General features: G+C 38.6%; 1 protein-coding gene across 3 annotated transcripts in view; it reads left to right on the top strand.

Annotated features, from left to right (window-relative positions):
- LOC139463746 (epidermal growth factor receptor-like) overlaps positions 1 to 10121 on the top strand; it is a 266464-nt gene extending 256343 nt beyond the window's left edge. For all 3 annotated transcript variants that reach the window (XM_071245009.1, XM_071245008.1, XM_071245007.1), the window contains one exon: positions 1385 to 10121. In XM_071245009.1, the coding sequence (XP_071101110.1) occupies positions 1385 to 1662 (278 nt within the window). In that variant the 3' untranslated portion in view covers positions 1663 to 10121. The remainder of the gene's footprint in view (positions 1 to 1384) is intronic.
- Positions 10122 to 19904: the final 9783 nt, after the last annotated feature.

The following is a 19904-nucleotide window of genomic DNA, read 5'->3' as shown; positions in this document are numbered from 1 at the left end:
ATGGGACCAACTGACAGACAGTAGAACTAGACACTAGGTGCTGACAGAGATAGGACCAACTGACAGACAGTAGAACTAGACATAGGATGCTGACAGAGATAGGACCAACTGACAGGCAGTAGAACTAGACACAGGATGCTGACAGAGATAGGACCAACTGACAGGCAGTAGAACTAGACACAGGATGCTGACAGAGACGGGACCAACTGACAGACAGTAGAACTAGACACTAGGTGCTGACAGAGACGGGACCAATTGACAGACAGTAGAACTAGACACTAGGTGCTGACAGAGATTGGACCAACTGACAGAGAGTAGAACTAGACACTAGGTGCTGACAGAGATTGGACCAACTGACAGACAGTAGAACTAGACATAGGACGCTGACAGAGATAGGACCAACTGACAGACAGTAGAACTAGACATAGGACGCTGACAGAGATAGGACCAACTGACAGACAGTAGAACTAGACACTGGATGCTGACAGAGATAGGACCAACTGACAGGCAGTAGAACTAGACATAGGACGCTGACAGAGATAGGACCAACTGACAGACAGTAGAACTAGACATAGGACGCTGACAGAGATAGGACCAACTGACAGACAGTAGAACTAGACATAGGATGCTGACAGAGATAGGACCAACTGACAGGCAGTAGAACTAGACACTGGATGCTGACAGAGATAGGACCAACTGACAGACAGTAGAACTAGACACTGGATGCTGACAGAGATAGGACCAACTGACAGGCAGTAGAACTAGACACAGGATGCTGACAGAGATAGGACCAACTGACAGACAGTAGAACTAGACATAGGATGCTGACAGAGATAGGACCAACTGACAGGCAGTAGAACTAGACACAGGATGCTGACAGAGATAGGACCAACTGACAGACAGTAGAACTAGACATAGGATGCTGACAGAGATAGGACCAACTGACAGGCAGTAGAACTAGACACAGGATGCTGACAGAGATAGGACCAACTGACAGACAGTAGAACTAGACATAGGATGCTGACAGAGACAGGGCCAACTGACAGACAGTAGAACTAGACACTGGGTGCTGACAGAGATAGGACCAACTGACAGACAGTAGAACTAGACACTAGGTGCTGACAGAGACAGGGCCAACTGACAGACAGTAGAACTAGACATTGGGTGCTGACAGAGACTGACAAGAAATAGAACATATTTATATCAAGTAAAGGAATCTACCCTATCACAGTCATTGGCGGCAATGTTAAAGGAGAAATTTGTTGTGAAAAATCAATTTTGTTTTATTCATTTGTAGTGAAAATGATTAAAAAAATATGACAGTAGGTTATTTGTCATGTGTTCTTATAGATGAATGTACTATATATGTTCCCTTATTTTACAGGATACTATCAGAATGAGAAGGTGTTTGATGAGGAGCCCACAGACACCGACCGAATGTTGCCTGTGTCATCACCTAGGGCTGTTGCCAATCCTGAATACTTTGATAGATCGGAGGATGAACCCTGGACAAAGCCACATCATAATGGAGTGCACCCACCTATCATTTTGCCTAAGTCAATCATGTCAAATGGACACAACTACTACAATGATATTGGTGGTCACCCAGAATCCAAACCATTTGTTTTGGCATCTGATCAGAACTCGGAAACAACTGTGTAGCATTGGTACACAGTATCAGAGATAGGGCAGACAACTCTGGGACAACTCACCTCTGTGATGTTACATGCTGGGACCTTGACACTTACTCAATGCTCAGAGGCAGGACGGAGAGGAGACTGTCCGACCTTCACCTTACTGGATTTGTAATGTTAGGCTCAATACTGCAAATGACTGTTGTCTGCAGAAAACAACTTGAAGTGTCTGAATGCCTGATACTGTTCAGCGTCTAGATGTTAGCGACAGAGAAGCTAAGAGTCACTGTGATGTGTCTGAGACATATGCTAGCTGTTAATAGCCTTGGTGTTGTGCAGCTGCTGTTGATACAAGGCATTCAAAATCTGATTACATGATTAGTGCAGAACTACATCCACAAGTTGTCCACATACTGCCAGTTGTTATGTTACCATGGTAGCAGTGTTGCTCTGTTGGGCAATGCCATGGAGTTGTTATGTACAGAACCTTGTCAGCTGCTAGTTGAGCTACTCTAGTTAGCAGTAGCGATCAGAGTCCGCAGGGCTGGAACTCTATCATAAAGTGACATCCCAGGAATATGATTGGTTGTGCCTGTCACCTGACGTGATAAGAATGTTTCCTTGCATACATTTCACTGTTGTGAAAGAGGGTTTACAACACCATGAATTTACAAAATCATATGTGAAGTGGCAAGAAGTTTGTGGCACAATGTTAGAAAGAGGCATAATTTGATGTGATCAAAAATAGATGCTTCAGCCATTTTAACTGATGACATATGGACCAATGGATTTTACTTAACCAACATCTTAATACCCTAAACAAAATATTTCCAGTGTGATAACTTGCTCAGATTGAACTCAGCAGGTGTTTTAGACATATTTTCCGTCAACTCCAGACCTAAATCAAAACCATCCATGTTCCTGGCTGACATAGTGAAATGTGAAATTGGTGCTGATATGTGTGAAATCCTTTGGAGAAGAGACGACTCACGGGGGTATAGAAAACATCGGTGACTCTGCATCTAATCTTTTGTGTGTAAGACAGATCATTACCAAGAGAATGATTTGATGAAGACTCCCACCATTAGCTGAGAGGTTACCTTAGACCTAGTGAATTGGACACACATCTTATGAAGTCTTTAATATTCAGGAATGGTGGTTTTAGCATGACAGGTACTCTGGACTTGAGTTAGTGTGTTGATAGGTCAAGTTATGTCTGCTCACATTTAACAGCTCTGTAAACTGGCTGGGTGCAGAAAATCAACACCATACTAATTTTATATTATGTCCAAACTGTTGACATTTTATGTTTATAGTAGTGTATGACTACAAATTATTCATATAAAATTGTTTTAATCTTGGGATAAGTACATGTCTCTCGCCTGCTCATGCTAAAACCAGTGTACAGGTTGCTGCTATTATGGAAATAATATGTCCCTGTTTGTATCTAAATATTTGCATATGAATATTTTGTATGCTATCAAATGTTCAATACACAAAGGTGACGTCTTTGACAATGTTTCACGAAATTAAGGCAATTTTAAAAAACAAATGAGATTTTTTCAGGTTTTATTCAATGGATGTTCCCACAGACATCACAGCTTCTTTTCAATAAAATATTTTACTTTATGAAAACTGTTCTTATTTCTTTTAAACTGTTCATTTTGTGGACATCAGTTCTTGTTGTAACCTGTTGTATTGTGGCTTTTAATATCTGAACATTGAATCAACTGATGATGGTACACAGGTGACATTAGGAAGGTGCTGCCCCCAGACATTGTGTTGGTTGTACCTTCTGTTGGTGTTAACTCCTGATAATGTCAGGAAGGTGGTAGATAATGTCATGTTTGTGTATTGAACACTTGTCAGTCTCGTGTTTGTGCAGTAGCTTGTCAGTCATCATGTACATTAGTGACTATTTCATGTTGTATATAGATAGTTGTTAAAACTCATATTTTTATATACCACTATATACTACATGCACAATTACATGTTTCAGGCTTACAAAGGATAATGAAGGAACAAATGAATGTGATTTTTGCATCTATGCAGATTTTTACTCATGTTTTGTAAGCCTACATACCTCACAGATCTTCATAATGTGCCATGCATTAGATTAGCCCCTACAGTACTGTGTACCACCAAACTCCAATCCTCCTCCCATGTTTACAGCTCCTGTCCTGAGACTAGGCCTACAAAAATGTTGTCACTGATATTACCAATAAAACAATCTACATCTCGAGGTAACAGATTACAAATGCAGACATTTAATTTATCCTCTTTATAAATGTATACAGGAAATATTTGTGCTAATTGCATTTTTGCTGGCACATTGACTGTGCATTTGTCCTAAATAAAATACTTGATCTTCACAGCCAATAAGCAGTTGCATCATAGCATTTTGGAAAACTAGATTGTGAAATTCATGTGTACTAAAGATCGTAAATAGGTTATTTGCCATAGGTCACTGAACGTAATTGTTAAAATGCCTCCAATATCCCAAGATGTGAAATTTAGTTCAATATGCCGTAACCAGCTAAATTTTGATATGTACATATAAATTTCATTATGAACAAATCCATTTGCCGTCCATGAACAATTCTACTGAAGTGCAACAGACTACTTACAGAGCCTAACAACACTGATCAACTGATGGAATGAGGTACAAACACTGTACCTTCACATTTATAGTTAGAATTCGAATTCTGATGTTGAATACTTACTTTGCTGTTTTCTGAAAGTTAATTGTCATTGTTTTAGAAAGATGGAACCAGTGGTAGGCTTATGGCAGGCATGTTGATACCACAGCTTGCACGGTTGTCCACTGCTCTGGGTGGGCTCAATGTGCGGTTATAGATGTCAAGTAAACATTGTATTTCTGTGTATTGTTACGATGTTATTCGTTTTATGATTCGATTGATTGTTAAGTTAATAAGATTCAGGTGAATCATGTATTTGCTCAACTACTGGCCAGTGATCTAGACATACTTTGCTTCCCAAGTACCAATGTTACTTTAACAGTTACACAATGTTGTAGAATCAAGGAAAATACAAGGAACACATTTGTTTGTGCCACATGTTTCAGATTGTAAGTTCTATCTGAGACCATATGTATATGACCCCTGGTTCTGTGTCCAGCACTCTTGATTTGTGGAAGTGAAGGAAAACTTGGGTCTTTAAAGACATGAAGTTACCTGACCTTAATTCAGAAATATTTGCATTGTTTTGTAGTTTAAATATGGTATCATCATCACACACTTAATTTTCCATGTTTCTAAGTAGCTGCTACTGCTCACCTTCACTAGTTTGTGTACTGACATAGAAATAAAAGTAGATAAGATAAACAGATATCAAGATTGACATTATGTACATAGTCATAGGAAAATTCAAACATATTTTGATTAAGATCTTAAACCATGGAAGAAATGTCATTTTTTTTCTGAAACATCCCCATTCTTCATGTCTGTTGTTGATATATGACACCTACATGCTCTCTTTTGCTGTTCTAAGTGAATTTTAAAAAATAAATTAATTGTATTCTTTGGAGATTGTATAGTGCATTTTAATCAACATATTTTACATTTTCTTAGACTTAAATTGGATAGACTAATGTTTCAACAGGTTCTGTGTCATACTGTGCTAATATCATGCATTTTGTTTTATATCAGGAACTTACCAATATAACCAGCTGAAGTCAACCGACAAAACATGTACACAGAAATAGCTGACAGAATGTCTGCACAGTGACACAATATCTGCACTGACACAATGTCTGTACTGGCATAATGTCTGTGCAGACACAATATGTATACTGATACAATGCCATTCATTGACTACTGACACAATGTGTAAATTTATACAATGCCATTTATTGACTACTGACACAATGTGTAAATTGATACTATGCCAACATGGACTACTGACACAATGTGTATATTGATACAATGCCTTCATTGACTACTGACACAATGTGTCAATTGATACAATGCCATTCATTGACTACTGACGCAATGTGTAAATTGATACTATGCCAACATGGACTACTGACACAATGTGTATATTGATACAATGCCATTCATTGACTACTGACACAATGTGTAAATGGATACAATGCCTACATTGATTACTGAGACAATGTGTATATTGATACTAAGTCTACATGGACTACTGACACAATGTGTATATGGATACATTGACTACTGACACATGTGTATACTGATACAATGCCTACATTGACTACAGACAAAATGTGTAAACTGATATATTGACTACTGACACAATATGTATAATGATACATTGACTACTGACACAATGTGTATACTGATACATTGACTACTAACACAATATGTATCTGATACAATGACTACATTGACTACTGACACAATGTGTATACTGATACATTGACTACTGACACAATGTGTAACTGATACATTGACTACTGAAACAATATGTATACTGATACATTGACTACTGACACTATGTGTATACTGATACATTGACTACTGACACTATGTGTATACTGATACATTGACTACTGATACTATGTGTATAATGATACATTGACTACTGACACATGTGTAAACTGATACATTGACTACTGACACAATATGTATGTCATACAATGCCTACATTGACTACTGACACAATGTGTATACTGATACATTGACTACTGACACAATGTGTATACTGATACATTGACAACTGACACATGTGTATACTGATACATTGACTACTGACACATGTGTATACTGATACGATGCCTACATTGACTACAGACACAATGTGTAATTGGTACATTGACTACTGACAAAATGTGGTTAACTGATACATTGACTACTGACACATGTGTATACTGATACAATGCCTACATTGACTACAGACAAAATGTGTAAACTGATATATTGACTACTGACACAATATGTAAAATGATACATTGACTACTGACACAATGTGTATACTGATACATTGACTACTGACACAATGTGTATACTGATACATTGACTACTGACACAATGTGTATACTGATACATTGACTACTGACACAATGTGTATACTGATATATTGACTACTGACACAATGTGTAAACTGATACATTGACCCCTGACACAATGTGTAAACTGATACATTGACTACTGACACAATGTGTAAACTGATACATTGACTACTGATACATTGACTACTGACACAATGTGGAAACTGATACATTGACTACTGACACAATGTGTATACTGATACATTGACTACTGACACTGTGTGTATACTGATACATTGACTACTGACACACTGTGTATACTGATACATTGACTACTGACACACTCTGTATACTGATACATTGACTACTGACACAATGTGTAAACTGATACATTGACTACTGACTCAATATGTATCTGATACAATGACTTCATTGACTACTGGCACACTGTGTATACAGATACATTAACTACTGACTCAATATGTATCTGATACAATGACTTCATTGACTACTGGCACACTGTGTATATGGATACATTGACTACTGACTCAATGTGTATTTGATACAATGCCTACATTGACTACTGACAAAATGTGTAACTGATACATTGACTACTCACACAATGTGTATACTCTCACACAATGTGTATACTGATACATTGACTACTGACACAATGTGTATACTGATACATTGACTACTGACACAATGTGTATTTGATACAATGCCTACATTGACTACTGATACAATGTGTATACTGATACATTGAGAACTGACACAATGTGTATACTGATACATTGACTACTGACACAATGTGTATTTGATACAATGCCTACATTGACTACAGACAAAATGTGTAACTGATACATTGACTACTGACACAATGTGTATTTGATACAATGCCTACATTGACTACTGACACTATGTGTATACTGATACATTGACTACTGACACAATGTGTATACTGATACATTGAGAACTGACACAATGTGTAACTGATACATTGACTACTGACACAATGTGTATACTGATACATTGACTACTGACACAATGTGTATACTGATACATTGAGAACTGACACAATGTGTATACTGATATATTGACTACTGACACAATGTGTATACTGTTTAAACACCTACATGGACTACTGACACAATGTGTATACTGACACAATGCCTACATTGACTACTGACACAATATGTATACTGATACAAATCTATACTGGTATGCTCGATGTTTGTTGTGTCAACATGACATTAGTGAGTCAGGGGTAGATGTTGGGTGTGTCAACATGACATTAGTGAGTCAGTGGTTGATGTTGGGTGTGTCAACATGACATTAGTGAGTCAGGGGTAGATGTTGGATGTGTCAACATGACATTAGTGAGTCGGGGTAGATGTTGGGTGTGTCAGCATGACATAGTGAGTCAGTGGTTGATGTTGGGTGTGTCAACATGACATTAGTGAGTCAGTGGTTGATGTTGGGTGTGTTGACATGACATTAGTGAGTCAGTGGTTGATGTTGGTTGTGTCAACATGACATTAGTGAGTCAGTGGTAGATGGTAAGGCTGGCTGTCATTACAGATGATAAAGATCGAAGATCGTAACTAAATATTGATCAATTATTGCTAAACACTGGAGAAGTAACTTTGAGCAAATAGCAAAAAAGTCTAAAGGAAGTCTACACATTTCACTCCAGTGGCACATTTAAGCAGGGATTACTTTGTGGACATTTATGATGTAACAAAAACAGTTACTTTCTGTCATTACTGACAATAACAAGTTTGTTTTGGTAAATCTAAATGCTTCATCCCATCAACAATAATTCTAATTATCGATCTGTTTTGCCAGCCCAAGTAGGTGACATGTATGTGTCAGTTTGTTTGTTTGTTTGTTCATTGTTTAACACCTTGCCTTTTACGAGCATAGTTGCCTATTACGGCAAGCATGGGTTGCTGAAGACCTGTTCTGACCCGGATCTCCACAGGAGGTATGTGTCAGTGGTAGCTGGTGTCTACATGACTTTAGTGTCAGTGGTAGATGTTGGTGCATCAACAGTATACATTGATGTTTGGGTGACAAGTATTGAGGACCAGGGATCAGCATCTTGCATAATTTTCTCATCTTTTTCATCTCAACTATGCAATAATCTATACAGGTTTTTTTGCTTGATTTTGTGTTTTCATTCTGGAGTGTTTTACTGTTCAGCACTTCTATTAGAAGGTTTAATGACAGCATAAAACTTACCTTTGTTCTTTTCAAAATAAAATGGGTGAGTCTGTTCTTTTTATGTTACAATAATATCAAATAGAATGGGTGAGTCTGTTCTCTTTATGTTACAATAATATCAAATAAAATGGGTGAGTCTGTTCTCTTTATGTTACAATAATATCAAATTAAATGGGTGAGTCTATTCTCTTTATGTTACAATAATATCAAATAGAATGGGTGAGTCTGTTCTCTTTATGTTACAATAATATCAAATAGAATGGGTGAGTCTGTTCTCTTTATGTTACAATGATATCAAGTAGAATGGGTGAGTCTGTTCTCTTTATGTTACAATAATATCAAATAGAATGGGTGAGTCTGTTCTCTTTATGTTACAATAATATCAAATAGAATGGATGAGTCTGTTCTCTTTATGTTACAATGATATCAAATAGAATGGGTGAGTCTGTTCTCTTTATGTTACAATGATATCAAATACTGCTCAGAGGCATGGGAATCATGAGCCCTGAAGGTTTTTGGGGCAAATATTGTTTTCAGTAAAGTATTTAATTTTGCAGAATTGCTTTGTTGATTTCTATTGACTTTGCAAGATGAAACGGGTATACAGAGATAGGCCATTGTATCTGGTCTAGGTGACAAACAGGCATGCTTATTCCCTTAGTTAACAGAATTTAAAGTTAACAGAATATGTTGATATATTTGACTCGCTAAAGGGATTTGTGTGGAAATGATTCCTCTTCAGTGCAGCAAATATTAAAGAAGCTAAAGCAATGACCCATATTATGTTGTTATCTGACACCAGAGCTTTCTTCTCTACCGCCTCCCCCAGTGTATGTTATCAGACACCAGAGCAATCTTCTCTTGTCCCTCCCCCAGTGTATGTTATCAGACACCAGAGCAATCTTCTCTTGTCCCACCCCCAGTGTATGTTATCAGACACCAGAGCAATCTTCTCTTGTCCCTCCCCCAGTGTATGTTATCAGACAGCAGAGCAATCTTCTCTTGTCCCACCCCCAGTGTATGTTATCAGACAGCAGAGCAATCTTCTCTATGTTATCAGACAGCAGAGTTATTTTCTGTCCCCCCCCCCACCCCACACATACCCACAGTGTGTTATCAGACACCAGAGCAATCTTCTCTACCCCCCCCCCCCCCCCCAGTGTATGTTATCAGACAGCAGAGTTATTTTCTGTCCCCCTCCCCCCCCAGTGTATGTTATCAGACAGCAGAGTTATTTTCTGCCCCCCCCACACACACACACACATACCCACAGTGTATGTTATCAGACAGCAGAGTTATTTTCTGCCCCCCCCCCCCCCCCCCCCCCGTGTATGTTATCAGACAGCAGAGTTATTTTCTGCCCACACATACCCACAGTGTATGTTATTAGACAGCAGAGTTATTTTCTGTCCCCCCCCCACCCCCAGTGTATGTTATCAGACACCAGAGTTATTTTCTGTCCCCCCCCCCCCCCCCCCACCCCCAGTTTATGTTATCAGACACCAGAGCAATCTTCTCTCACCCCTTCCCCCAGTGTTTGTTACTTGCCACCAAGTTGTATCCCATCCCCAGCCACAGTGTACATAACTCCGACAGCAGAGCTGTGGGTTCTTTTCATCTCCTCCCCTGGGGTTTACGTTATGTCCCGAAGCTGCCTTGGATCATAGGAAATTATCGTGAGTATAATCATGTATCTACCAATAGCACTGTACAGTTATACGTTTTGTACCTGTACTGCTTACTGCTGCGCTTGCATAGATGTTTTTTTCTGGATATGAGCCAAATGTCATTCATTTTCATTTCATTTGTTTTAGGCCACAAAGATGTAATTAAGTTGTTTTGATTAATTAAACAAAATGTATGTGCTGTCATGGATTATGTTTTCCTTCCTCAACCACATAATAACAATGGATGGCATATTCCGGCCTCATGCCATATGATGTATGCTCACAGTATATCTCTCTGTATGTGCTGTGTATTGACCAAACCCCATTACCAGGAGCAGATGTTATTCTACCTTGCCGTGTCTCATCAGCCAACATCACCAGTGACACCAGACTTCTTAATATCACAAAGACCACTCTTTCATCAGGTATTCTGGAGTAATCCCCTTTAATGGGTGGCCCAGTACTTGGTTTGAGGTGCCTCACGCATGTCAAGTTGCTGTGCAGATTTGGGCCACTTGGTTGTGTCTTTAAATCCCAGATTCACCCCGATTATGATTCCTGGTTTGTAAACATGATAAACATGCTCTAAGGTTTCACAAACAGGTAAGCCTGTATGACATTCAACACTTCAGGATTTTCTCCCACAATAAGTTGGCTGCACTGAATCCAACTTACTATGCAACCTGACATGACCAACAAGGTAATCAATGCCCATGTCAAGGACTTGCAAGGTAATGTTTGAATGTATTCCTTTCATTCATTACATGCATGTTGACATATTGGGAACCTCTTGTTTATGTCATAAGTCTAGTTGAGTGTTTTTTATAAACTACAGGAACAGAGATAATGAAATGACCATTGAAACTGTAATGTACAGTGAAATATTTTTCCATAGGTTTCAGTATGTAAACAGTGATAACCAGCGTAACAAAGTACAGCTCACCAGCTTCTGTGGCAGAGTGATTAATGATGCCATTTGATTATGACGTCATGGTAACTGACATGATCTGCAAAGAATCCTGATGCAATTTCTTTTCAGCTATATCCCCTGTGGCAGTCAGTTTCGGATACTAAAATATATGTTTATGATCTGGGACTTGCAAGATATTTTCACAAATCGTTTCAAAAAAAAGGAAAATTGGACAAAGCATTGGGTTCCTTTAACAGGATCTGAGCATGGTTGTGGATTGAGTTGTGTGTGAGCCAAATAAAATATTTTCCTCTGTGACATACGATATCCCCTTCTTGCTGTCCCCCTACAGTTACACATCAATTATGTAGAGAAACAACAGGCAGTAGCTGTCATCTGAATGAAGTGTTTGTTGCCTAACTTATAATGTATTCCATTATACTACAGTAAGTGCTTGCAAGAAGTGTCAGTCATCATATGTTTGAAGCACAGCCAGATGAGACATGCTGCCATATTCATTCATCACTTCATGTGGAAGCAAGCAGTTCCCAGAGATGATACCTTAAAACGTTGCAGGGGTAGAGACAGGCCCGCTCCCAGGGGCAGAGGTACAGGACGTAACTGACCACTTTCAAGAGTCCCTAGTTACACAGAATCCTATCGAACTGGCATTGCTTACGGATCTCAATTACAGACAACTTGGGTGACAACGACATATGTCTTGCGCCAACAATTGGAAGTCAGTGACGTCAGAGCACTGGTTATTAGAAGTTGTTAGGAGCAGATACAAGCTGCATTTCCTTCAAAGACCCAGCACTTGTTTCCTTTTCCTGGCCTGTGTGCCAAAGATTCCATTTTAAGGGACCAACTCAAGCTGGCGGCTGCCAACTAGACCATTCATATGTGACTCATCAATGGAGCCATTTGTGCATTGGAGGAGTTGGTAACAAGCATGGGCTTTTACTCTCCAGTATTCCTTGCCCCAAAATGATACAATGGACATGAGAATGATTACCGATTTGAAAGTGCTCTCATATTACTTCAAGACATTACCTACAGAAGAAGGCTACATTTGCATCCTCTGCAGAAATAAGATGAATTCCTCGTGATCTCTCCAACTCATATCACGTCCAACCCCCAGTCTGCTGGATTGGAATTCGTCATGCCGGGAATTCCACTCAGGGTTCCTTTCATGTACATCACATGCACATGGACACTTTGAACACATGGTGGGGAGTTCACATGTATAGCTCGACAGTCCAGGAGGTATGGTCAGAAGGGGACAAGGCACTTCATATCAACTGTCAGGAAATGAAGCAAATTTTTCTCGCTCTCAAGATTTGGATCAATTGGTTTCATAACTCCTCAGGATAGCTAGCAACAGACAATACCTCTGTGGTAGCCTACATTCAGAGGCAGGGAGGGTCAAGATCGGAAAGTTTACTCAAGGAGGTTACACCTTTTTTTTCAGATTGGCAGACACAATCAGCTGCAGATTCGGGTACTGCCCAGAGAAACAACATAATCCCAACAGAATTGTCCCTCCATCCAGAAGTGTTCCGCTTAATCATGTCAACTTTGGACACTCATCTCAACAACAAGCTACCAGTCTATGTCAGCATGGTACCCTCTTCGCTTATGCATTCACACCTTGGTCTCGACTAGACAGAGTTATCAAGAAGCTAAAGGAGACAGATTGTGCCATCATTCTGATAGCTCCAGCATGGCCTAAAAAAACATGGTGACCTGGGATTTCCCACATCTGATGGAAGAGCTTCTAAGACATATGTCAGAATGTCAGGACATATTCCACGGCAACCTCCATTGCCTTCATTTACACTCTTGAAGTTACGGGGTTCAAAATGCAAGTTGTTGGATTCTCAGAATCTGCGTCTGCAGCAGTGGTACAATCATGGAGTTCACCATCATCATCTGCCATATATGACAAGACGGAGAAAGTTCTACCATTTGAGAAGAGTAGGGGGATTGGAAGATGTGGCGATAACCATTCCATGGTTGCTGAAAATCCTTCTACACTTGAGAAGGTCAATGAATTCAGGCATGGCACCAGAAAAGAAAGAGACAACACACGTTTAACAAGCATGAAATACTCACATCCCCCACCAATATGACATGTCGGGTGTGTGCAATGCATTAGCTCCTGTGAACTATGTACACGGGGCCTTTTTTTAAAGAAATATACTATGTTTTTCAAGATCTGCTCCGGAAACGAGGACTACTGCCATTTTCAGTCTAAATCAAAGTCGTTGCCATTGAAACTCAAAAAATAACTCTTTAAAAAATATAAAAAACTATCCAAAGGCACCAGTTCACCACTAGACCAATCAATCTGCTAAATATGGTGAAGAAAAATGGTCGGTTTTCAAGATCTGCTCCGGAAACGAGGACAACTGCTATTTTCAGTCTAAATCAAAGTCGTTGCCATGGAAACTCAAAAAATATATTTTTTTTAAATCCCAAACTATCAAAAGGCACTAGTTCACCACTAGATCTATCTATGTGCCAAGTATGGTGAAGAAATATGGTACGGTTTTCAAGATCTGCTCCGGAAACGAGGACAACTGCTATTTTCAGTCTAAATCAAAGTCGTTGCCATGGAAACTCAAAAAATATATTTTTTTAAAATCCCAAACTATTAAAAGGCACCAGTTCACTACTAGATCTATCTATGTGCCAAGTATGGTGAAGAAATATGGTACGGTTTTCAAGATCAGCTCCGGAATCGAGGACTACTGCCATTTTCAGTCTAAATCAAAGTCGTTGCCATGGAAGTCGAAATTTTTTTTTTCTTAAATCCCAAACTATCAAAAGGCACCAGTTCACCACTAGACCTATCTGTGTGCCAAGTATGACGAAGAAATATGGTACGGTTTTCAAGATCTGCTCCGGAAACGAGGACTACTGCCATTTTCAGTCTAAATCAAAGTTGTTGCCATGGAAACTCGAAAAATAACTTTTTTTTAAAATCCCAAACTATCAAAAGGCGCCAGTTCACCACTAGACCTATCTATGTGCCAAGTATGACGAAGAAATATGGTTCAGCAGATCTTGAAAACCGTACCATATTTCTTCACCAAACTTGTCACATAGATAGGTCTAGTGGTGAACTGGTGCCTTTTGATAGTTTGGGATTTAAAGAAAATATTTTTCGATTTCCATGGCAACGACTTTGATTTAGACTGAAAATGGCAGTAGTCCTCGTTTCCGGAGCAGATCTTGAAAACCGTACCATATTTCTTCACGATACGTGGCACATAGATAGGTCTAGTGGTGAACTGGTGCCTTTTGATAGTTTGGAATTTAAAAAAAAAGAAATTCGAGTTTCCATGGCAACGACTTTGATTTAGACTGAAAACGGCGGTAGTCCTCGTTTCCGGAGCAGATCTTGAAAACCGTACCATATTTCTTCACCAAACTTGGCACATAGATAGATCTAGTGGTGAACTAGTGCCTTTTGATAGTTTGGGATTTAAAAAAAATATTTTTCGAGTTTCCATAGCAACGACTTTGATTTAGACTGAAAATGGCAGTAGTCCTCGTTTCCGGAGCAGATCTTGAAAACCGTACCATATTTCTTCACCGAACTTGGCACATAGATAGATCTAGTAGTGAACTGGTGCCTTTTGATAGTTTTGGATTTTTATAAATGTTATTTTTCGAGTTTCCATGGCAACGACTTTGATTTAGACTGATAATGGCAGTAGTCCTCGTTTCCAGAGCACATCTTGAAAACCTTACCATATTTCTTCACCAAACTTGGCACATAGATAGATCTCGTGGTGAAATGGTGCCTTTTAATAGTTTGGGATTTAAAATAAAAATCTTTTTTCGAGTTTCCCTTGCAACGACTTTGATTTAGACTGAAAATGGCGATAGTCCTCGTTACCGGAGCAAATCTTGAAAACCGTACCATTTTTCTTCACCAAACTTGGCACATAGATAGATCTAGTGGTGAACTGGTGCCTTTTGATAGTTTTGGATTTTTTTATTTTTTTTTGGAGTTTCCATGGCAACGACTTTGATTTAGACTGATAATGGCAGTAGTCCTCGTTTCCAGAGCACATCTTGAAAACCTTACCATATTTCTTCACCAAACTTGGCACATAGATAGATCTCGTGGTGAAATGGTGCCTTTTAATAGTTTGGGATTTAAAATAAAAATCTTTTTTCGAGTTTCCCTTGCAACGACTTTGATTTAGACTGAAAATGGCGATAGTCCTCGTTACCGGAGCAAATCTTGAAAACCGTACCATTTTTCTTCACCAAACTTGGCACATAGATAGATCTAGTGGTGAACTGGTGCCTTTTGATAGTTTGGGATTTAAAAAACCCCACATTTTTCGAGTTTCCATGGCAACGACTTTGATTTAGACTGAAAATGGCGATAGTCCTCGTTTCCGGAGCAGATCTTGAAAACCGTACCATATTTCTTCACCAAACTTGGCACATAGATAGATCTAGTGGTGAACTGGTGCCTTTTTATAGTTTGGGATTTTAAAAAATTTTACTGTTTGAGTTTCCATAGCAACGACTTTAATTTAGACTGAAAATGGCAGTAGTCCTCGTTTCCGGAGCAGATCTTGAAAACCTTACCATATTTCTTCACCATACTTGGCACATAGATAGGTCTAGTGGTGATCTGTTGCCTTTCGATAGTTTGGAATTTAAAAAAATCATTTTTCGAGTTTCCATGGCAACGACTTTGATTTAGACTGAAAATGGCGGTAGTCCTCGTTTCCGGAGCAGATCTTGAAAACCGTACCATATTTCTTCACCAAACTTGGCACATTGATTGGTCTAGTGGTGAACTGGAACCTTTGGATAGTTTTGTTTTTTTAAAGAGTTATTTTTCGAGTTTCCATGGCAACGACTTTGATTTAGACTGAAAATGGCAGTAGTCCTCGTTTCCGGAGCAGATCTTGAAAAACGTAGTATATTTCTTTACAAAAAGGCCCAGTGAACATAGTTCACAGGAGGTAATGCATTGCACACACCCCACATGTCATATTGGCGGGAGATGTGAGTATTTCATGCTTGTTTCATGTTACATAGTGACATATTCCAAACATATGTCTGGTCAACTATTGAGAGCAAGATGAACCAGAAAAACTGATATTTAAACGCATTGTGGAAAAGGATCTAAGAGGAAAGTGCAGGTAGATAAAAAAAGAAACCATATTGTAGATACACAAAACATAAATAAAAGCTAAGATTAAACCAAACTAACATTGAAAAACCTATACCATGTCGTAAAACATAAAACAAGTGTTCGAATCAGTTCCAACATAACTTTAATTTCAAAACAAATATGTGTCTTCTGACATGCAGTCTCTGGTATAATGGAACTAAATACTATGTTGTAAATGTACGGACAAAGGAATAGCTTTCTAAACACAATTTAAGGCCTAGATATTATCAAATTAGACAGATGGACCTGATCTTGGTCTACAATCTGCGACGTTATTTTCATGGTCAGAGGGAGAGAAAAACAGATTCCTGAAGTTTGTGGTCAAAGGGAAGCAATTCAGTTTGATAGTTAGACTGTGCTCCTGTCTGGCTGTTTTTTCTAACATGCGGCGCATACCAAAGAGTGGAACCAGTCTAAGATAATATTCTGTGTGCTGTGCGCATGTCCGAACTAAATCATGACGTCATTCGGCCTTGTAGCAAGGGAGATAACCAGAAGTTTCAAAGCTTAGTGCGTGAATGGGCTATACTATTGGTGTGTGGAGCTTGAATTTCCCTGTAGAACTCAGAAAATTCCACACGGTTTGGATAGTTTAAGTTAACACACTGTATGGAGCTCGAAGAAGGGACCTTACTCTTATTTATTATAACGATTATCTCCCTTAGACCATTAACTGCATTGATGGCACTGCACGGTTTGCTATGGTGGCCGAGAGGGGACATCGCTTTCTCGCTTTCTCGCTTTCTCGCTCTATTGCTTTCTCGCTTTATCGCTTTCTCGTGGTTAAGCAGTATCCCCTCTTGACCACTATAGGTGCCGCATGTGATATCTGCTGCAATTGGGAGGGAATGTTGAACTTTTCTCACTATTTACTTAAAACATAATTTAGCTGTAGAGACCGATTTTTGCGTAAAATATAATTGATTTATTTATGGCCCTTTTCAGTTGTATGTGACCATCTTGCCGAAAGCGCGTGGCAGATCATGGCAATACGTTCTAAATAAATCAGGTTAAAATCTAAATATATACTATATAAAAGTTAAGAAGACTTTGGTTAATTAGTCATGGCTGATTGTTTTGCAAAATTACAATCTTATAATTTTGGATGTTCTATAACTAGTTTTTGGTAGTATATGATGTTACAGTGTGTCATAAAGTTGTCCGTAAATGTTCTTTTTGACATTTAACTTGAATTGTGTTTCTTGTCTTGTGCAAATCTACAAATTTATGTACTTGCATATAGTAATTTGATAAACACCGCTGTGAGTGAGTGAGTGGGAATGGTTTCACGTCGCTTTTAACAATACTCCAGTAATATCACGGGGAACACCAGAAATGGGCTTCACACATTGTACCCATGTGGGGAATCGAACTGGGTCTTCGGGTTGACGATCGAACGCTTTAACCACTAGGCTACCCCACTGCCCCCATCGCTGTGGCGTTACCACAGTTGATATGTGTACTTGTGTTAACTACACATATGGAGAGACATAATTAGTGTGGCCACATAGTTAAAGTTGATAACAACATGAATCGAAATGCATTACTATGAGTATCTATAACATATATTAAATCAGCTATCATTATAATATGCTATGTATATCTTAAGTATAGTTTTGTCAAAATTATGTATGTGTGTATGTGTTTGTGTGTGTGTCCGGTAGTTGATAACTACATAACTCACATCAGAACGCACAATTGTTAACCATACAGTTTAAATGGATTAGAGAATTGCTACACAAATATGTATATTCCTGTCTGAGCCTATACTATAATTGGATATCTAGTCTCTCCTGGCGGGAAAGTTAAAACTAAATTTTACAAGCTCTTTAGCATTAAATTTAATTCCCGAAGACAGTTTGATCGAAAGTCATTATAAGAAACGAGTTGTTTTTAAAAAATATCTACGACGCATTTCATTTCTGTTGTCCAAGGAATGGGGTTACGGGTTAATGCCGCTCTCGAAAGTCGTATATGTGACTTAAGGTAGAGACATATATCTAATTCATCTGTATTTTGTAAGGGAAACATAACTGTGTACATGTACATCTTTTGTTTGCATAATGTGCATGCAACTTAATGAACATAATTGTGATCCCGAAATCGGACGAGCATATATTCGACTTCAATTCCAAATCTAATGACCGAAAAAAATAATTCTTTGGACGTTGTAAAACAATACAAACTGGCTAATAAAACTGACAATTATTTGTCAATATATGATCTCCTTTTTATCAGTTTTAAGATTGATGGAGGAATGAGGGGAGGATACTATGAACAAAATGAAAATATGAACAGTGGCTATCTGTATTCTGTGAATCTTGCTTATTTATTACACTACAAGAAAATATACAAGCTGAACGAGAAAAAAATACGTGTGTATTTTGTAACATATTTATCTACTACAAGATGTTTAAAAAATCTAATCATAAGAGGCAAAATAGCGGCGAGAATTACAGGAATGGCTCACTAAATGTCAGCAAAAACCGTTTTAATCTACGGCATTATAGGAAATATCGCTTTCTCGCTCTATCGCTTTCTCGCTCAATCGCTCTATCGCTTTCTCGCTCTATCGCCTTCTCGCTCTATCGCCTTCTCGCTCTATCGCTTTCTCGCTCTATCGCTTTCTCGCTTTATCGCTTTCTCGCTCTATCGCTTCCTCAAATGACTAACCAAAGTCATATGAAGGAATCGGGTGTTCTTTAACTTCTTTTGAATAGTATGTGCTGTAAATCTTGAAATTAACGTTAGAGTTAATAATAAATGCAAACAAATTAGCGTAGACTTAATTACCGCATTCGACGTAATAAGCGCCCAGGGCGCTCTCAAAATTAGAAATATATTTTGGTGTAAAAAAAGTTGAGTTGAAAGATGAATTTCGTGGTTTATGCTGACAGCCTGAAATGTTTATGCACGACAGATATATTTTTCCCGAATTTAATTGCACATAATTAAGTGTGCATATAACGAGTGCTTATTATACGCGAATAAATAAGTCTTGTGTACATTAATCAATCGGAACGGGTGCTGGGATTGTTCACTAGCCATTATATTAGCAAATAACGTCGTGGGCGTATATTAGAATGGGGCGCTTATTACGTCGAATACGGCAATTAAACTTTGCATTTATGTCTCAGAAATGACTGTTGATAAGACGGCCTCACTGAACACTTTGAATAGCGGAAATACCAACTATACCAATATAAAACCAATCAACTATCTATTTCCACATTAGGGTTACTGAGAACAATATGTCATCCAAAAACTAGAGTGAGTGAGTGAGTTG

This window comes from Haliotis cracherodii, unplaced genomic scaffold (genome assembly GCF_022045235.1).
Source record: "Haliotis cracherodii isolate W230 unplaced genomic scaffold, xgHalCrac1.p SCAF_16, whole genome shotgun sequence".
Lineage (NCBI taxonomy): Eukaryota > Metazoa > Mollusca > Gastropoda > Lepetellida > Haliotidae > Haliotis > Haliotis cracherodii.
This window is presented reverse-complemented; position numbering and strand designations above follow the sequence as displayed.